The sequence below is a fragment of the Nuphar pumila genome, chromosome 8, assembly GCF_984573655.1.
Source record: "Nuphar pumila chromosome 8, dmNupPumi1.hap1.1, whole genome shotgun sequence".
NCBI lineage: Eukaryota > Viridiplantae > Streptophyta > Magnoliopsida > Nymphaeales > Nymphaeaceae > Nuphar > Nuphar pumila.
The window spans coordinates 99,153,926-99,176,559 of NC_143256.1; the positions used below are offsets into that span (position 1 = coordinate 99,153,926).

General features: G+C 37.4%; 1 protein-coding gene across 2 annotated transcripts in view; it reads left to right on the top strand.

Annotated features, from left to right (window-relative positions):
- The window catches only part of LOC149830037 (putative phospholipase A2 homolog 1), a 78,120-nt gene that overhangs the window by 52,737 nt on the left and 2,749 nt on the right, over positions 1–22,634 (top strand). For both annotated transcript variants that reach the window (XM_090016274.1, XM_090016275.1), the window contains one exon: positions 6,483–6,602. In XM_090016274.1, coding sequence (XP_089872400.1) covers positions 6,483–6,602 — 120 coding nt within the window. The remainder of the gene's footprint in view (positions 1–6,482; positions 6,603–22,634) is intronic.

Here is a 22,634-nt window from a genome sequence, read left to right on the forward strand (position 1 = left end):
CTCTCGAGGATCCTACTCCCTACCGACAACTTGTTGGGTCTCTAACCTACTTATCCATTACTGGGCCAGACATAGCTCATGCTGTCCACTATGTCAGTCAGTTTCAACATGCACCTACAACCATGCACATGAGTGCAGTCTTAAGGATCGTCAGATATATCAAAAATACCATAACTAAGGGAGTTTTTCTTTCCTCCTCCTCATCACTTGATTTAATTGCTTATACTGATGCTGATTGGGGAGGAAATCCCAATGACTGAGTGTCAACTACGGGATTTTGTGTTTTCTTAGGTGACTATGATTTCTTGGAGATGCAAGAAGCAGCACAAAGTATCCTTGTCCTCAACGGAAGCGGAATATCGTTCTATGGCCACTACAACCATGGAACTTGTATGGCTAAGAAGTCTCCTCAGTGATATGGGCATTGTCATCTCTACTCCTTCGAAGATGTGTTGTGACAACAAAAGTGCAATTTATATTGCAAGCAATCACACATTCCATGAGCGTACTAAGCATATTGAGATGGACTGCCATTACGTACGTGATGAATACCTGAGAGGAACCATAACACTACCTTACGTCACATCTGAGTACCAGTTGACGGACTTCTTCACTAAGGCCCTTGCTGCTCTTCGTTTTTTGTTTCTCCTTAACAAGCTTTCGGTTATATCCCCGTAAAGCTTGAGGGAGGGTGTTAAAATATATCTAATTCATATATATGTATATGTTTATATACATATATATGTATTATCTAAAATACCCAATAGGGGTATTTTAGTCATTTAACAAGTACTTGATAGGGGTACTTGTTTCTTTTCTTTATTTTTTGTAAATTCTTTTTTCTTTTTTTACTTTTTATTTTTTATATTTTTGCCCACCTAAAAGGGGCCCCACCATGGAGTCGATGGGGCCCCCAACGGTCACATTTGTGACCGTTGGGGGCTCCCAACGACTCCATGGGAGCCCCTAGGTGGCTCTTCTTTTAAGGCCATAAGGCCACTCCTCCTCTCCTTTTTGTGTATAAATAGGGGTGAACCCCTCTTGTATTTTTCACTCTTGAGCGTTCTCTCTCTTTTCAATAAGAGACATTTATTTTTTTATGTTGTGTTGTCTCTTGTGGGTTTGGGTGTTAGCCCTTTTGTTTGTTCATTAGTGGATGTTGTAAGTGCTTAATGCACTCTTTGCTTTTCCGCATATTTCATTACAGTCTAAGGGTCATGTTCTCCCTTTCAGTCTTAGAAAAAATTAGTTTGCTTGTTTTTTTGATCTTGTCCATTTTGATGTTTGGGGTTCATCTCTTGTGATGTCAAAAGAAGGGTCCATGTAATTTGTGACATTTATTGATGATTTTATCAGATATACATGGATTGACTTTATGAAAAATAGGAATGAATTTTTGATATTTTTAAGAAATTCTACGTGTATGTTGAGATTCAATTTGCAGCTAAGTTGAAGATACTTCGCTCAGATTCTAGGGGAGAGTATATGAGGCCCAACTTGTAGGATTTTTTGGTGGAGAAAGGAATGATGCATCAAAGATCATGTCCTAATACACCATAACAAAATGGAGTTGCTGAAAGAAAATAAGCGCATACTTAAAAGTTAAAACTACGAGAGCTTTGTTGTTTAATAGTGAAGTGCCTAAGGAGTTTTTGGCTAAGGTTATGGGAGTTGCAATGCACTTGATAAATAGGATGCCATCAAGAATTATCGAAAAAAATGTTACCATTTAAGAAGGTTTTTGGAAGAGAGCATGATTATGATATGTTGAGGGTATTTGGAAGCACTTGCTTTGTTCTTGTTCCTCATTGTAGAGATAAGTTGTCACCAAGAACAATTAAGTGTTGCTTTATTGGGTATCCAAAGGGGTAGAAAGAATATAGATGTTTTGACCGTGTGGGAAAAAAAGTTTAGACTTCTAGGTATGTAGAATTCTTGGAGCACATGCCATATTATAAGGGCAAACATCAAGCTAAGAGTTATAAGTTTGTTTTCTCCTTCCTTGTCCCTTTCGTAGAAGATCCTGAAAAAGATAAGGAGAAATAGTGGATTACCTATAGTAGAAGACCAGTAGATGTCCCTACCCACCTTGAGCAACATGATCAGGAGGATGAAGCTTCATCTAAGCCAAGTCCCAATGTTTCCTAGCTCGATCCTGAAGAGCAAGACCTGAACTTTCTCCTGTTCTTCCTTCTATTCCTCAGTTGTGTAGAAGCTCGTCCTTCGATTCCTCCCTCTCATTTTGTTTCTTATGAGTCTTTTCTTGCTACTCCCCATGCATTCTTAGTCATGATACAATCCTATCTTGAGCCTAAGTCTTATGTTGAAGTTGTGTTAGAGCCTGAGTGACAGAAAACTATGTCTGAAGAGTTGGAGGCACTAGAAATAATGAAGGCTTGGGAGTTGTTAAAGCCGATATAAAGCTCGCCTTATAGTAAAGGGATAAAGTCAATAGTTTAGGATAGACTTTGCTGAGACCTTTGCACTAGTTGCCCATATGACCACCATCAAACCTAAGTCACACGGACTTGGCTAGGGAGGTGCCGCACCCGAGTCGACACGCCCCGACACGGGTGTGGACACGGACTCGTCCTGGACTCGGTCAACGCTGAGTCAGACTCGGTCAACGAGTCGAGGCCGAGTCCGTCCACATTTTGGACTCAGTCAACTTTGACCGAGTCCAAAAATGTCCATTTGTCCATAAAAAAATGAATTTTTTATATCTTTTATTTAAAAAAAATATAAAAAGAGTCACAGTGCACAGTGCTGTGCACAGTGGACTGTGCTGCAGTCACAGACACAGTCACAGACTGTGTTGTGTCTGTGCACTTTTTAAAAAAATAATATATATATATATAGCCGACTCCCCGTGTCCAAAAATTTTAAAATTGCGCCGCACCCGCACCCGCACCCGCACCCGCACCCATGTGACATAGCATCAAACCTTCTTAGCCGTGGTTGCAGTTAGAAGGTGTGACTTATGGTAGTTAGATGTCAAAAATGCCTTTTTTGAATGAGAATCTAGAAGAAGTATACATATAGTTGCCTTAGAGAGTGGTTGATAAGGAGTGTAGAGTGTGTAAGTTGAAGAGAGCTTTGTAAGAGCTTTGGTTTGATAAATTCAGTACTGTAGTTATGAGATTGGGCTTCAAACAAAACTTTCATATCCTTTTCAGAAGTTATATGAAATGGATGCAAATTATAAAATGATGAAGGTGTTTGGACGTACTTGTTTTGTGCTTCTACTTGATAGATGCGGAGACAAACTGTCTCTAAGAACGGTTAAATGTTGCTTTCCTGTTTTTTTCAAATGGTAAAAAAAGGGTATAAGTGTTATGATTCAGTTCGGAAAAAAGTTTGGGTATCTAGAACATTGTCTTTCACGTGGATACACTTTATTTTAGTCAGATTGGAGATAAGGTGGGAGATGAATATGATTTATCTTTTTTAGTGTCATTTCTTGAGAAAGAAAGAATAAATGAGCATATGGAGGTTCAAGGGGAGCAAGTTCATTTGAGAGACAATAGGATTGGACAAATCTATTCTAGAAGACACAAAAATATTGTTGAGATTTCATTCTTGGATCAAGTGAAAACATATAAAGTAGAAAATATAGAGGCCAATCCTGATCCAATTCTTTTTTTAGCTGAACCTAATCAATCAAGCTTGGAGTCTCTCCTCCATTCCCTCTTTAAGCATGCCGAAGTTCTAGAATATCTATTTCTCCTTCTCGCTCTGTGTCTTATGAGTCTTTTTCTCCTAAATATCATGCATTTTTTGCATTGATTCATTCCTATGCTGAGCCAGAGGCCTATTCAGAGGCAGCTTCGAAGGATGAGTGGCAACATGCAATGGTTGAGTAGATGAATGCATCGGAGAGGATGCGTGTATGGGAGTTTGGTAAAGCTTCCACTTGTAAAGAATATTGTTGGAAGTAAGTGGGTTTATAAGATCAAGACAAAGGCAGATGGATCAGTTGAGAGATATATGACAAGATTAGTGGCAAAGGGCTACAATTAACAATTTGAAATTGATTATGCAGAAATCTTTGCACCAGTGACCCATATGACTACTATAAGAACTTTGTTGGTAGTAGTTGCAGTAAAACAATGGAACTTGTGGCAACTAGACGTAAAGAATGTCTTCTTGAATGGTGATCTAGATAAGGAGGTTTATATGGAGTTGCCACAAGGGCACTAAGATCTTGAGGGTAGAGTTTGCAAGTTGAAAAGGGCATTATATGGACTCAATCAGACACCTCTGGTCTGGTTTAAAAAATTCAGTTCTACTGTTAGATCTCTTGATTTTGAGCAAAGTTATCATGGCTCAACTTTGTTTGTGTCATCCTCCATACAAGAGAAGTGCATATTACTCCTATATGTTGTTGATATGATTATTATAGGAGATGATTTGCAAAAGGTGGATGATACCAAGAATCTGGCTAGTATTTTTGAAATGTAGGATCTAGAAAATCTAAAGTATTTCCTTGGTTTAAATATTATATATTCAAAGAGGAGGCTATACTTGTCTCAACATAAGTATGCAACTGATTTGGTAGTGAAGGCGAGATTGGTAGATGATTCCAAGTGGGTTTTTTTTCTCATGGAAGAAAATTTAAAGCTAAGGACTTCTGATAGAGTGGAATTAAAAGATCCAGTGGTATATAGTCATTTAGTTGGGAGTTTAATATACTTGACTATATCCAGACTCACTTATGCAGTTCATGTGGTTAATTAATTTTTGAGCTCCCCCAAAACGGGCCATCTTGCTGCAATTCTCAAGATCATTAGATATGTGAGGAACACCATGCATTATAGAATGTTTTTTTGTCGTCTTCCTCTACAGAGTTTAGAGCTTATTGTGATACTGATTTTGGATGCTCTACTCAGAATCGTCTTTCTACTGCTGAATTTTGTATTTTTCTTGGGAGCTCTTTAATATCTTGGAAAAGTAAGAAATAACAAAGAGTTGCCTTATCTATAGCTGAAGCAGAATACAAGGCTATGACTCAGGTTACGATTGAGATTTATTTGGATAAGGTGGAACTAATTGAGAGAGTTAGGAGTTCCTATTGATGGTCAGACCTACTTATATTGTGACAATATGAGTGAAATTCATATTGTAAAGAATCTGAAGTTTCATGAAAGAACTAAGCACAATGGGATAGATTGCCACTTTACAAAGAGGGCCTATAAAGATGACGTTATCTCACTTGAGCATGTGGGCTCTAAGGATCATGTTGCATATGTGTTCACAAAGAGTCTTACTCCTTTACATTTTAGTTCATTCCTTTCCAAACTTGGGATGATTCCACTTGCATCATCTCAAGTTTGAGGGGGAGTATTGAGACTTATGTATCATATGTATATTACCATTATTGTATGCTGCCCCTTTTTTGTATTTATATGTATATAACATTCTATTCAAGGGTATTTTTGTACTTTTTTAAGTAGTGTAGAGTCAACAGTTTTTGTCCTATAGTGGAGTAGAGGGAAAGTCCCCTTATATGGCTGTATTCTTCTTATTTCAGAATTAATGAAGTTTTTCTTCTCATCTGTTTTGCTCTTTTTCATGGTTGAAACTCTATTGCTTTGACAAGCCTCAGCCTGATTTGGCTGGTCCGTACTAAGTTTTGACCTACTTTATCTTTAGGGCCCATCAGCCCCAATAGGTTTTAAGTACAACTTGCTGGACCAGCATGCTGTCTACCCTTCATTGGGACAGTCCTATAGGCCTCAGAATCTTCTGACTTCAAGTGTATTTCTTAGACACGTCCTCTTTGTATCTTCAATTCTTCATGTTGTTTTTACTTCTTTTTATTTCTTCCTTTTGGAGTTCCAAAAACATAAAAGATGGACTATGTTTGGTGCATTCCTTCTGTAAGAAGTGTAGAAGATGGAGAACTGCCATCTATCTCAAAGACAGATGGTGCTTGACTTTGTGTTATATGCATGGACCTCAAAAATTACAATGGTTGCATGAGTTGTGCATCGTCCATCCTTGAGATGGCTATTGGTTACCTATGTTTTATTATAAAACTTTTGTGTTTTCTTATTCATTTTACTCAGTGGGCCTCATTTCATATTTATGAGAGTTTCTAATTTAAGCTGTATGTTCACCTTAAATTTTGGCAGATAAAGTTTGGGAAAAACAATTGCCATTTGTCAGGATGTTGTACATGGATTTTATGCAATTCGGTTATGGTCTTGTTTATACTTTGCATTAATAGAATTATAGTTTGACCTCAAAATTTTGTGCTTGTAATGTTATCACTAAAATATAATTGATTTCTGGTCAGTTGACAATAAACAACAGTTCAAGGTTTAATAGCTTTACCACCATAGAACAGGAATGGTTTTGGAGAATCAGTCCCATATTACTGTTGTGTAAGCTATCGATATTCATATATAATGTAAACAATAGTTGTTTCTTTTCTTTACTGATAATTTTCATATGAAATCTTAAAATCTCTTGTTCTTTAGCTGTTGGTATTAGATATGGAAAGTTTTGTGGAGTAGGATGGAGTGGCTGCCCTGGAGAGAAGCCATGTGATGATCTAGATGCTTGCTGCAAGCTCCATGATGAATGTGTGGAAAGAAAAGGTAAATGTCTTTTCTGTTTGATTCTTCTCATTGAATTGATGGGAAATGTTACAGTTTATCAAGGAATTATTGGAGTTTGACACAGAAAACTTTTATTTAGGAGTTATCACTTCTCATGTACTTTGGCCATATGTTCATTTGATTTGGTGTAGTTGTCTTGAATTTATGATATCAACACTTTTTTACTATTAGAACGAAGATAGAAATGGTGGCAAAGTTGAGTTTTTGGTTCTTAGGTTTATTGATTAAGGAATACATACAGCGAGTTGATTGTCCAGGTTTCTTGTATGGTGCATTAGATATCCTAGTCAATGTCATTTACTGTTAAAAAACAAAAAATTATTTTTCACTAGCCATTTTAGTTGCTTATTATTTAGGATCTTTTCCAAAATAATCAATCTTTAATAGCATGAACCCAAAGCCAGTCCTGCCTCATCAGTTCTGACAAATCCATCCTCTTTTTTGAAACGTTAGGACATCTCCCTCCTTAAATCAATTTCCATCCATTTAGTGATGGTCAAATTACAATTATGCCCATTTATACCTTTTATAATTTGCCACTATTTGCCTTTACATCCATGCCTTCAATGTGTACTTCTGATGGGTAAATTTCCGGTGTGTCTATCCGGCAAGGCATGGGGGATTTCTTGCATGTGATTCTATGTTAATATTTACAGGAATTGCTTATTGTTGTTGGATGCCTCCTTGTTCGCCCTTTTTGATGGGTTTCTTTGCTTCTCCCAAATTGTCTCATGGTGGCATGATTGCCGGCAAGCAATCTTCATGGCTCAAGCATCGTGATGGCAAAAAGCAAAAAATGTAATCCAATCTTGCTGCTATAAACATGATCATTTTCAGGATCATCTTTTGACTTTAGTTCTTCCAGAAAATCTTTTTCTTTCTGATCTGTACGGTGTTTGTGCAGGAATCCATCTATTGGCTGGTGTCATAAGTTCTGAGACTTTTCATCTTTTTTTAGCTGTAGGCTGTTATAATCCCTTCCTTCAATCCTCTCCAGCAGCATCCCACTCAGTTTCAGATGTTCTCCATTCTATTCTATGCAATTCTTCAATTATGGGGAAGAAATTCCCCACAAGTTGAATACCAGGCCTTATATTGCTGTCTTCACCATCAAAAGTTGGATTATTAAGCAAAATTGAAACAGAATTGTTGTCATTTTTCAATGCTGGAAATCCAGAATGTAGGGAATTCTGATTCAGAACTACTGTTTAGAACCTTGCCATCAATCAGTATTCAAATAAAGCAATATTCATTACGAAAATTCAACTGTTCACAAAATTTGTATCAACTGATGCCATCTTTAAACAGGAGCAGTTACTTCCGTGTCCGCTATATGAGATTTGACTAGGTAGCTGGCTTGCACCTATAGCTCTCACTTTTCCTTATCTGACTAGAGAAACCCCAACCCTGTTTATGGTAATATAACAATTGCTTTTCTGGCACACAAACCGCAAATGCATGAAATCTATTAAAATTTCTCACTTGAACAAAAGCTAATAATAAAGGAACATTGAACTTTTTATGTCTCAATCAATTTCAGGAAAAAAAAGAACAACCTCCATGGCTACATAAATGGAATCTAGTAACTGATAAGGTTCATACTGTAAAATGCAAGGAGTCTTTAATCATGAACCAAAAGTCCACTAGAGTGGATAATGACAAAAGTGTTCTCTAAGGAACACAACAACAACAACAACAACAACTACGCCTTCATCCCAAAACAATTGGGGTCAGCGATATGAACCAAAAAAGAAATTCATTTTGGGTCTTCCACATGAATCCTTTTCCTCCAATCATTTCTATCCAATGTCATGTCCTCGGTGAGGTTCAAAGCATTCATATCCTTTCCTATCATCTCCATCCAAGTCTTCCTAGGCCTACCCCGACCTCTTTTAACTAATATATTTTCCCATTTCTCCAACCTTCTAACTGGAGCATCATTAGGCCTTCGCCGAATATGTCCAAACCACCGTAAACGATTCTCTCGCATCTTATTTTCAATGGGTGCAACACCTACCTTCTTACGTATCTCCTCGTTTCGAATCTTATCTTTTATTGTATTTCCACACATCCATCTAAGCATCCGCATCTCAGCTACACTCATTTTTTGAATATGATGTCTCTTGGCAGCCCAACATTCTGTACCATATAGTAAAGCGGGTCTAATAGTCGTCCTATAAAACTTTCCCTTCAACCGCAATGGCATTCTACGATCGCACAGCACTCCAGTTGCACTTTTCCATTTCATCCACCCAACCTTTATCCTATAATTTACATATCCATCAATTTCTTCATACACACTCACAAATCCCACAAAGGGGACACTCACAACAATGAACACAATATAAAAAAAATATTTTATTCCATAAATCAAGTGTGCAAAAACATACTTTACAAAGGGGAGAATACCCCTATTTATATACAATAGGGATAGAGGGACCTCCCAACAGCTAGAATTCTAGTTGTTGGGAGCAAGTCAACAAGTTTGACTTGGTCCCAACTATATTATATATATAAAGAATATATATATATATAATATTTACAATATAAATATATATACACATGATATGTATATAAATATATATACGTATATATTCATATATATATATACATATATATATACATATATACAAATATGTATATATACAATTTAATACTCTTCCTCAAACTTGCGAAAGGATAACCGAAAGTTTGTCTAAAAAGAAGTGAAACCTAGGAGCAGAGAGAAGTTTGGTAAAAAAGTCTGCCAACTGGTATTCAGATGTAACATAGGGCAAAGCAATGATTCTTTGGAGATATTCCTCTCGAACGTAATGACAGTCCATCTCGATGTGTTTTGTTCTTTCGTGAAAAGTATTGTTGCTGACAATGTAGATAATGCTCTTGTTGTCGTAGCATATCTTTGAAGCTCATAAAATCTTGATTCCCATATCAGCCAACAACTTTATCAACCATACCACCTCCATTGTAGTAATAGCCATGACCCGATACTTGGCTTCAGTTGAGGAGAGAGAGACCTTCTATTGATTTTTACACTTCCACGAAATCAACGATTCACTTAAGAAAACACAAAAACCTATGGTTGAGTGCTGATTATTAGGATCATCTCTCCAGTCTGCATCTGTATATTCCAGTAAATCTAATGTGAACAAGACATAAATATGCATCTATAAATAGAATTTTTGAGATATCTAGTAATGCACAAAATAGCTCCCATGTGAATAGATGTGGGAGCGTGCTAAAATTGACTAGCGGTGTACGTGTGCTATATTAGGTCTAGTAATTGTCAAGTAAGAAAACTCCGATGAATCGTCTATAAGGAGTTGGATCATCTAGAGGCTCCTCATCATCAATTTTCATTTTGACATTTGTTACTTTAGGAGTGTCAACCTTTTTGTTATCTGATATATCAGACCTGAAAACAATATCATAAGCAAACTTAAACTGAGACAATAAATACCCTCTAAGAGAATAGGTAACTTCTATTATTAGAAAATAGCGTAAAAAACCCAAATCAGTAATTTCAAAACTAGTTTTAAGAATATTTTTAATATGTTTAACTTCCTGTTTGTCTCCAGTTATTATCATATCATCAATATAAAGGAGTAAAATGACAATACTTGTATCATAATTCTTAACAAATAAAGCAATATCAGTCACACAGGATCTAAAGCCAATATCAAGCATAACATTGCTAAATCTATCATACCAATTTTTGGGCATTTGTTTCAAGCCATCCAATGCCTTATGTAGGTGAAAAACCTTCCCTTGAGGTATACTCATACCTGGAGGCGCCTCCATGTACATTTCTTCTATAAGATTGTCATTTAAAAAGACATTTTTAATATCCATTTGATAAACAGACCAGTTTTTAATTAAAGCAACTGCAATTAGGGTTCTAATTGTTTTGCGGGCAATTGTTCTAAAAAAACCGGTCCAAAGGTTTCTTCATAATCTGTCATATTTTGTGCATATCTTTTGGCAATTAGCCTAACTTTATCTCTCTTAAGGGTCTCATCACTCTTAGTTTCTACCTTATATACCCACTTATAACCTATAAGTTTATTTCCTTGTGGAAGATCTCGAATAAACCAAGTTTTAGCCTTTTCTAATGCATCTAGTTCTACTCTCATGATTTTATGTAACGACCCCAACTCATAAACCTTAAAAACATGGATTTTTTTTTAAACCATTGCGAAAATATTCTGAGAGATTCGGGGCCTTTACAGTTCCACTCCCAATTGGATAACCAAACACACCATAAGGGATCTTACATTTATCACCCAAATCATAGCAACTCATTATTTATTAATTATGAAAGAAAGAATGTTTAGACAATAATTGCAAGAGACATATTAGAGTTATTTAAATGACATAAAACAAAAGAAAAAAAAATTAAGCCACGCTGTCCTTTTGTGAAAATTGTCTAGCAAAAGTGTGACACTCGTAGCCTTCCCAGAAGCGAGTCGCTTCATTGATCCCTTACGGCTGCGAAAACCACAAAAGTAGGGGTGTCAGAAATCCAATGAATTTTGCGTACGAATCCCTTTAATGAAATAAATGAGCATAACGAATACAAATAAGAATTCATGCAATAACTTAGAGGTATGCAATTATGACAACTTCATAATTCGATTAAACATTCATGCAATAGAGACAATTATTAAGCACGAGGGAATATTTAATAAATAATAGAGATCACAATTTAAGCAATAAAATCATTTAACATGCATTAGGGAACAACATTATGCATTCACCAACATTTAACAGTTAAGGGAACAAGTAAACATACATGATCTAATGCATAACAGAAATATGCATGGCTTCAGTGCAAATTATTACCTCTTATTAGAATTTTCTTTTCATATGTATGTTTCCATTAAATTCACACAATTTAAGTTCCTTTTTTTAATTACCGTTGCCCGCGGATACACTAAACGGGTAAAATCTTCGAGGTCAAGCAGGGTAGCTTAGCACACAATTTGTATTTTATTACTGGGTTCCAAACTTAGCCCTCGACCGAAACAGCCTTCGGAACATTAGGCCACCCATCTAATGTCGGGAACACCAGAGATCACCCATTCAGAAGTGTCACTTTTCTTAGTATACCAAACAACAATTGTGTCTACACACCACCCTCAGACAAAGTGACAAACTCTTCCTAAAACCGTGGCCAAGAGAAATAACCTTAATATCGGGTTCAAGGGTAATCAATAATGCACACGAAGTTTTTGTATTCTCGTGGTCCCTAAAAATCGAAGTTCTAAGATTCTCATTCTTTAAACGAGAGATCTTAGAACGTATATTAAATTGTTCTTTTATTTTTATTATATTATTATTATCTTATTTCTTTAATTTGCAATTCAGCATGCAAACAAAGGCAATCACTCGCATATTCTCCTGTGAGAACCATCACGGGACCACCACCCATGAAAAAGCATAGAACAGTGCAATATAATGCAAAATATTAATGTGATTTTTGCGATGCATTATAAACAAGTAAAGAAAGAGCAAACCAAAGCTCAGGGCCCTCCAGGCCTACGATGATTCATTTTGATCTGATCATCGATGCATCATATGCAGAAATCATAACGTGCAATAAATATGCAATGATATCAACATGCTTTTCAATGCACATTCACACGTGCCAATCTAGAAATGTGTATCAATTACCATACTCATACGCATGTATTAACTATCCATGTACATGTGTTTTTATGTAACCACTTCACATCCATGTTTTCATTCATGAACCCATTTGATTTAACATGTGAGCACTCATGCCACTGTCTACATGTAAAAACATATTACTTTCACATATGCACAAGCATAGAGAACAACTATGCATTAACACCATGAACACGTAGGTCATAAATAGTCTAGGCATGTGTACAAAATCATTCTTTTGTGTGCATATGGCTGAACATTGTGAAAATGTCTACAAAGAGACAATACACATACAAGCACAAATACCTTGCACGAAGGCACTCTCACAACACTTGAACAAAATACGCAAAAAAGGATAAATGTAGCAAACATGCACTAAGGCATGTATTTCATAAAATGGCAAATGCTTGAGACTCTCAAGCTTATTTTACAACAAGGGGGAACACCCCTATTTATACAAGAGCAAAGGAGTGCAAAGCGGGGCTCCCCAAAGGAGTCGTTGGGGAGCCCCCAACGGTCACAATTGTGACCATTGGGCCCCCAACGACTCTATTGGGGGGAACCCCAATGCACCTTTTTTTAAAAAAGGAAAAAATAAAAAATAAAATTAAAGAAAGAATTACAAAAAAATAAAAAAGAAATACAACATATTCCAAATGGAATATGCGCAAAATGTGAAATGACAGGAATACCCTTTTTGGGTAAAAGAGAAAAAGGAAAAAATATATAAATATATATACTTATATATAGAGATACGTATACATATAATATATGTATACGTATCTCTATGTATATAAGTATATATATTTATACTTACAATAATGTTTTTGAGTATACATTTTAACACCCCCCCTCAAACTTACGGTGCGATAACCGCAAGTTTGTCAAGAAGGAAATGAAATCTGGGCGAACAAAGAGCTTTTGTGAAGAAGTCTGCAAGTTGATACTCAGACGTCACGTATGGTAAATCAATGACCTTCTTCAAGTATTCTTCTCTGACATAATGGCAGTCCATCTCTATATGTTTTGTTCGCTCGTGAAAGGTGTGATTTTTGGCAATATAGATTGCACTTTTATTGTCACAGCATAGCTTTGTTGGCTCTTTGATAAGCACTCCCATATCTTCCAAAAGGCGTCGAATCCATACAATTTCCATGGTAGTGGATGTCATGGCTCTGTATTCGGCTTCGGTGGATGACAAAGAGACCTTCTGTTGCTTTTTACATCACCATGAGATCAAGGACTCACCTAAGAAAACACAAAAGTCAGTGGTGGAGTGACGGTTGCTAGGGTCACCTCCCCAATCTGAGTCAGTATAAGCAAATAATTTTAATTCAGAGGAAGAGGATAAAAATACTCCCTTGTTCATTGTTCCCTTCATATATCTGATGATGCGAAGGACAACACTCATATGAACGGTTGTAGGAGCGTGCTGAAACTGGCTGGCGATGTGTATAGCATGAGACAAATCAGGTCGAGTAATGCTAAGGTACATTAAAGAACCTACCAACTGCCTGTAAGGAGTAGGATCAGTTAGAGAAACTCCGTCGTCAATCTTCATTTTTTATCCCACGACTTTAGGAGTCTCGCATACTTTGTCATCAGAAATTCCTGATCTGTCAATAATCTCACAAGCAAGTTTAGACTGAAATAGAAAATAACCACGTTGCGAATAGGCAACCTCAATTCCAAGAAAATATGTTAGAAAACCCAAGTCTGACATATCAAATTTTGAAGTCAAGACAGACTTAATACCCTTGACTCCTTGAACATCATCACCTGTAATTAGCATGTCATCAACATAGAGTAATAGAATCACAATTCCTGCATTAGATTTTCTAGTAAATAGAGCAGTATCAGTATAACATGAGGAAAAACCATTTTCCATCATTACACTTGTAAACCTGTCATACCAAGCTTTGGGGGCCTGTTTCAAGCCATAGAGGGTCTTGCGAAGGCGAAGAACTTTGTCTTTAGGAATCTTCATGCTTGGTGGAGCATCCATGTACACTTCTTCGTTAAGATCACCATTTAAAAAAACATTTTTCACATCCATTTGAAAAATGTTCCAATTTTTAATAGATGCAATAGTAATAAGACATCTAACTGTAACCATTCGAGCTACAGGAGCAAAGGTTTCTTCATAATCAATTCCATATTCTTGCCCATATCCTTTTGCGACTAAGAGAGCTTTATACCTTTCCAAAGATCCGTCGCTCTTAGTCTTAACCTTAAAAACCCATCGACAACCTATAGTTTTCTTTTCTATGGGTAGAGTTTGGAAATCCCAAGTTTCAGCTCTTTTAAGAGCATTAAGTTCATTTCGCATAGCTTATTGTCATTCTATACATTTTTTAGCTTCTTCAAAAATTCTTGGTTCAAAATAAGAATGAATGGCACTAAGACAAGCCCTATATCAGGTTTGAAAGGAATCAAAAGAAACAAAACTAGTTGGAGGTCTCCTATTCCTCTCAGATCTTTGGTGATCGAGAGCAGGAACAAGCTCACTATATTGATCAATAGCACTTCTAAAGGTGTCTTGGTTTCTACGTGAGTAGGTTATTGGATCACTTGAAATTTTGTTTTCTTGTTCATTGAGTGAGTTATGTTCTTCAACATCACCATCAATTTCCTTATCATGGTTTGATGATACATTATCATCACTAGATATGTCATCATTACTAGACAATAAGTAAAAAAGGAAGGAGTAATCAAAATTTTCTTGTTGAGAAACATTTTCTTCAAATCCACTTTCATTTTCTAAAAAAGTTACATTTCTAGAGACATACAACTTATCATCTCGAAGATCATAACAACGAAACCCTTTTTGAGTTTCGGAATATCCAAGAAAGGCGTAGGGGATAGCTTTGGGAGAGCGCTTGTCATTTTTATCCGTAAGTATAAAACATTTACACCCAAAAACTCGTAACCTATTATAATCAGGTTCAAGCTTATATAAAATCTCAAAAGGGGATATTTTCCCTAATATCCTAGATGGTAAGCGATTTATCAGATAAACAGAAGCAAGAGCTGCTTCAGCCCAAAATTTTTTAGGAATGTTTTGGGAAATAAGAAGGGTCCTAATAGTCTCAATGATGTGCCTATGTTTCATTTCGGCCAACCCATTCTGTTGAGGGGTTTTAGGACAAGACCTTTGATGAATAATTCTGTGATCCTCAAGATATACTTTAAATTGGTTAGAGAGATATTCTCCTCTAGAATCGCTTCTAAAAATCTTTATATTACTGTTGAATTGATTCTTGATCATTAAATGAAAGGTTTTAAAACATGTAAAAACTTCATGTTTGAACTTAAGAAAATAGATCCATGAATATCTGGAGAAATCATCCACAAAAATGACATAATAAGAAAAGCCTCCTTTTGAAACAACAGGTGCGGGTCCCCAAACATCGGAATGAACAATTTCGAAGGTTTTAGATGAGAACATAGTTCTTTGCTCAAAAGGTAAACTTTGCATTTTTCCGAGAATACAATCATTACAAGAAAATGAACTTTTACATAGGTCCTTCGCAAAATGTAAATAAGATAACTTGGTGATATTAAAGTGACCAAGTCTTTTGTGCCACATATTTATATCTTTGTTTCAGGCAACATTACAAAAAGATTTTGGAACTTGAAGAGATTTCATATAGTATAAGTCTCCTTTTCTAAAGCCTTCCCCAATCAATTTCTTTTGAGGACTAAAAGGGGCTCCAACCTTTGAGTCGTTGGAGCCCCCAACGGTCACAAATGTGACTGTTGGGGGCTCCCAACGACTCTATGGGAGCCCCCTTTTGGGCTCTCCTTTTGAGGCCTTTTGGCCATCCCTTCTCTCCTCTCCCTCTTGTATAAATAGGGGTGAACCCCTTGTATATTTCTCATTCTAGAGAGCTTTCTCTCTTCTCAATAAGAGGCTTTTTATATTGTTGCCTTCTTAAAGGCTTGTGCTTGTATTGTCCCTTTGTGGACTTGTGATATTGTCTCTTTTATTCATTGTTGTAAGTGCTTGTATGCACTCTTTATATTTCTGCAATATCTCATTACATGGTATCAGAGCCACTCGATTCTTGAAGGAAAGGTGTGGTTCGTGTATCTCATATTTAGTGGATATCTTCTCACTTCTTGGCAACATCATGGAGGCAAAGATTGACCTATCTTTCAAGCTCAATGGAAAGAATTATATGATGTGGGCATCGGCAATGGAAAATAATCTCATTGGAAAGAAGCTTTGGGGGTTTTGCCATGGGTACCTTTCTGGAACCTAAGCTTATGCTCACAAAGGACGAAGAAGGTCAAGAAAAGGCTCTTGAAGGAGATGCTCGCATCAAGGCCATTGAAAATCATAAAAAAGAAGTGGAAGATTGGGAAAGCAATCACGCAAAAATCCTTGCGTGGTTTATGAACAATGTTGAGCTTAAGGTATGTGCTAATATAGCTAAATTTCGTAGAGCCAATGAGGCTTGGTCCTTTATGAAGGGTATGTATACCCAAAAGGATCTTGCGAGAGCATACTTCTTGCAAGAAAAGATTAGAACCACCAAGCAAGGTGATTCTAGCATTCAAGACTATTATAGTGCCCTAAACCCACTATGGGATGAATTGGCTCTTTTGGAGCCAAAATGGGTTTTATGGAAGATATTGATTTAAGGCAAAAACAAATGGAACAAGAGCGATTGTTTCAATTCCTTTTTGGGCTACGTCCCGAATTTGAGCAAGTGAGATCCTCACTTCTCCATAGATCCTTTTTCCTCCTATTGAGGATGTTATTGCCAAAATCACTCAAGAGGAGACAAGGCTTGGCATGAGTAAGCATGTTGATGAAGTCCTTGCCGTATCAAAACCGGGTAACAATGTTAGAACCTATAAGCCTCCTCATTTTGGGAAACAAGGAAACTACAATGGAGGAAGAAAAATGATTGTTTGTCATTATTGCAATGAGTCGGGTCACATTAAACCCGCTTGTCCAAAGCTTATTGGAACCTTCAAGCCTAAGGTGGTCTCTCTTGAAGAAACCACCATCAAAGAAGATGAAGGCAAGAACAATGACATCAAAGAAACTCTTGGATAAATATTTATGGCTCTTCAACAAATACTAAAATTTTCTTCCTCCACATCGGGTGCGGCTATTGCCTCGAGATCATCACCCGGTACGTATTCTTGGATCCTTGACTCCGGAGCTTCTTTTCATATGACCCCTCATGAAAATGCACTTATTGATGTTTGCACCAATTCAAAGGACTCTTGTGTCTCTACGGCCGATGAAACCTTTTTAAAAATTTCAAGTATTGGCTCTTTTAAAGATTCTCAAAATTTTTGTGTTCCAAAAGTAAGAGTTGTTCCCAAACTAAATTTAAACCTATTTTCGGTTTCTCAAATTGCCGACCATGGATGTGAAATATCTTTCTCATCTAATGGTTGCTTTGTGCAGGATCTCCGGTCCGGGAAGCGGATTGGGCAAGGCCATAGAAAGGGAGACCTCTATTATATGGACCATCTCGATCTCCCTACAAATTATTTTTGTTCTTATGTCCAAGAAAAAACCATGGAAACTTGACATAAAAGACTTGGTCATCCAAGTTATTCCAAAATGTATCTCTTTCCTTTTGGAAACAAATTTTGTAAGGAAAAAGAAATTAATTGCAAAGATTGCATTTTTGGAAAAATGAAGTCTATTCCATTTCCAACTAGAACTTTTCTTTCATCAAGACCTTTTGAATTGGTGAATTCGGATGTTTGGGGGCCTTCTCCGGTTATGTCTAAAGGGGGCTATTCATATTATGTTACGTTTATTGATGACTTTACTCGGTATGTTTGGATTTATTTTCTTAGTCATAAATCAGAAGTATTTACTTGCTTTAAAGATTTTCATAAAAAGGTTCAAAATCAATTTCAAAATAACATATCTATTTTAAGATCCGATTCCGGTGGCGAATACTTATCTCACGAATTCCAAAACTATTTAACCCAAAATGGCATTTGCCATCAAAAGTCATGTCCTAGGACTCCCCAACAAAATGGCCTAGCGGAAAGGAAACATAGGCACATTATAGAAACCGCTAGAACATTACTTGTTTCTAGGAATATTCCAAAGAAGTTTTGGGCCGAAGCCATTCTAACCTCAACCTATCTAATCAATAGAATGCCCTCTTCTAAGTTAAAAAATGCTTCTCCCTATGAAAAACTCTTTAAATTTTCACCCAATTTCAATCGTCTTCGTATTTTTGGCTGCAAATGTTTTGTCGTATTACATAAAAGGGATAAGTTATCTCCAAAAGCAATTGAATGTGTTTTTCTAGGATATGGTGAAAATAAAAAAGGGTATAGATGTTATGATTTTAAGAATGATAAACTATATGTTTCAAAAGATGTAACATTTCTAGAAGAAGAAAACGGTTTTGATAAAATAGAAGAAACAAATGAAATTGATTATATATTCTTATATGATCTTATTGATGACATACAAGAAGATTTTCTTGAAAACATAGACGATACACGTGAGGTATCCCCTCTTGACATAACACCCTCAAATGATAGTGATTCAAATATAAATGTTCATGATAGTGATACCAATATAAATGTTTACTCAAGAAGAAATCAAGAAAATCCTATTAGTGCCCTCGAAAAATACTCTCAAATTTCTGAATCCACTAAGGAACCACAAGTTAGACATTCTTCTAGAATATCAATACCCCCAAATAGGTTTGTATCCTATGATTCTTTAACCCCCAACTATCGGGCGTTTTTAATAACCCTACATTCTTATTTTGAACCGGCTCACTATAATCAAGCTAAATCTATACCACATTGGGTTGAAGCAATGCAAGTTGAACTAAATGCTTTAAAAAAGGCCAATACTTGGGAAATAGTTAATCTACCCTCACACAAAAAACCTATTGTTTGTTGCTGGGTCTTCAAAGTTAAAACTAAAAGCGATGGCTCTTTAGAACGATATAAAGCTAGATTAGTTGCTAAGGGATACTCCCAAGAATATGACATTGATTATGAAGAAACATTCGCTCCCGTAGCTCGAATGACCAGTGTCAGGACCTTAATAGCTGTCGCATAAACCAAAAAATGGCCTATTTATCAACTTGACGTAAAAAATGTCTTTTTAAATAGAAGTTTAAGTAAAGAAGTTTACATGGATCCGCCACCCGGAATTAATATTAAGCAAGGTCAAACACTTCGGCTTTTGAAGGCATTGTATGGTCTTAAACAAGCTTCTAAGGCTTGGTATGATCGTTTCAGTGATATCATGATAAAGTTAGGATTTCACTCTTGTTATACTGACACTGCTCTTTTTGTTAAACATGCAGGTTCTAGTATCGTAATTTTGTTGCTTTATGTTGATGATATGATTATCACTGAGAATGATCAAAATAGTATTATTGATGTTAAAAATATGTTAAAAAATAATTTTGATATGTCTGATTTAGGTTTTCTCAGATATTTTCTTGGAATTGAAGTTGCATATTCTCCTAGAGGATATATTTTGTCACGGATGAAGTTTGTTGCAGATATATGTTCTAAGTCTGGGATTTCTGATGACAAGAAAGTAGAGACTCCCGAGGTTATTAATGTCAAATTACGGTTGGAGGCTGGGGTTCTTTTGGAAGATCCCACACCTTACAGACAACTCATTGGGTCTCTTACCTATTTAACCATCACCAGACCAGATATCGCCCATGCGGTTCACTCGGTTAGCCAATTTCAGCATGCTCCTACAACTGTGCATATGAGTGCTGTTCTCCGAATCATCCACTACATTCGGAATACCATCAATAAAGGGCTATTTCTATCCTCCTCTTCTTCTTTGAATCTTTTTGCTTATATTGATGCAGATTGGGGAGGTAATCCCAATGATCGAGTCTCAACTACTGGTTTTTGTGTCTTTTTAGGGGACTCTTTGATTGCCTGGCGATGCAAGAAGCAGCATAAAGTTTCACTATCATCCACTGAAGCTGAGTATCGGGCTATGGCAACCACGACAATGGAACTTGTATGGCTTCACAGTCTGCTTAAAGACATGGGAGTTGATATTACCGAAGCCTCAAAACTATGTTGCGACAACAAGAGTGCCATCTGTATTGCGAGCAATCATACCTTTCATGAGCGTACAAAACATATCGAAATGGATTGCCACTATGTTCGTGACGAATTCTGACGAGGAACCATTGCTCTTTCATATGTCACTTCAGAATATCAGTTGGCGGACTTCTTCACTAAAGCTCTTCCGGCTCCTCGCTTCATGTTTATTCTTGGCAAACTTTCCGTCATTTCCCCATAAAGTTTGAGGGGGGTGTTAAAATGTATCTAATATATATATATATATATATATATATATATATATATATATATATATATATATATATATACACACACAGATGTATATACATATATTACATCAATACCTGATAGGGGTATTTTTGTAATTTCACATAGTTGTTTTAGAAAACAACTATTTTCGTTTTTTGATAAAATGTAATTTTATTTTTTTATTTTTTTAATTCTTTTTTTTTATTTCTTTTGAGGACTAAAAGGGGCTCCAACCTTAGAGTCGTTGGAGCCCCCAACGGTCACAATTTGTGACCGTTGGGGGCTCCCAACGACTCTATGGGAGCCCCCTTTTGAGGCCTTTTGGCCATCCCCTCTCTCCTCTCCCTCTTGTATAAATAGGGGTGAACCCCTTGTATATTTCTCATTCTAGAGAGCTTTCTCTCTTCTCAATAAGAGGCTTTTTATATTGTTGCCTTCTTAAAGGCTTGTGCTTGTATTGTTCCTTTGTGGACTTGTGATATTGTCTCTTTTATTCATTGTTGTAAGTGCTTGTATGCACTCTTTATATTTTCGCAATATCTCATTACAGAACGGGGCCCCCTGTTGACACCACGAACAGCAGGAGGCTCTGCCCCCCTGCCGGCAAGGAAAGAGGGACAGGGGAAACGGAGCCCCCTGTCGACACCACGAACAACAGGGGGCTCTGCTCCCCTGCCGGCAAGGAAAGAGGGACAGGGGGAACAAATCCCCCCCGTCGACAAAATGATCGGCAAGGGCTCCGCTCCCCTGTCGGCAAAGAAGATGGATAGGGGGAATGGAGCCCCCTGTCGACACAATAAACAACAATGGGGGGCGGGGTTTACCTGAGGAGAAGAAAGGCGGGTGGCGGCCGTGAGCGCGGTAGCCGGAGGTCGCTGCTCGCAGCAAAGAGGAGGGAGAAGAAGGTGGTGGTCGGCGGGCTGCCTCGACAAAGAGGAGCTCGCCGGCTTCGGCGTCGGCAACGAGAGAGAGATGGAGTCGGGGAGAGAAGAGAGACGGAGGTGGCGTCGCGTTTGCAGGCGAGGTTGTCGCCCGTAGGGAACGAGAAGGGGGGGCGGTGCATCGATCCTCCTCCCGCAACGCTCTTAAAGAGCTCAGGGAGGGGCGAGATCCGGGGAAACCCTCAAGGGGTTTCCTTATCCTACCTAAAGGGTGGAGCGGCGCGGGTGAGGAGCGGCGCATAGGGGAGGGCTTTGCCCTCACCCTGCATCGGGCTTTAAAACCCTAACGAGGGCGGGCCTGGGTCGGGTCCCGACCTGACCCGGGTCCGGTAATGTTTTTTTTTTTACATGGATTTGACAATTGGGGTTTCGACAGTTAGATAAAGACTTGTGGAAAAACCCTATTATTATGATCATGTTAGTATTAATTTATTGTGGTGGTAGTTGTTATAATGCATGACTTTTGTGTGCTCTTGGTTAGAAACCAACATCATGTAAGGAACATTTGTTCTCTTTCTGGAGCTGTTTTGTCTGCATTTACTTTGTGCATTATTTTTGAAAAGGTCTCTTTGCTTTTGTTAAATGATTGACACTCCCTCGTCATTCAGTATGGTCCAATGCTACCAAAGTTGACTTGAGACACTTTAAGGGGGCATTTGATTCGCGGACAACCCTGGAAAAGTATGCTGCTGGCTGTCCATGTCCAGGACAGTTACAGTGGTGTCCTTGTCCAGCATTTGCATCAACCACTTTAGAACGTGATTGTCCATGTGTCGTGTGTTTGATTCAGTCATTGCGGACAACTTAGACATATATAATATGGGTCAGATCAGAGTTACCGGAAGCTTCTTAGATAGGTGGGAAGCCCGCTTCCTGGAAACTCGATTCGGATGCGCGATACTCCTCGCTTCCAAATCTTGATGGAAATCTCGATTCTCCCACTCTTCTCCTATGCTTTCCACACGCTTCATCTATTCTTCTTATATGTTCACGCTTCTCACTCACTTCCATGTGCTTTATCTAAATTGGCAGCCATCATTTTTAGATTTTGTTAAAAATTTAATTCTTACACTAAAAAATCATGGAA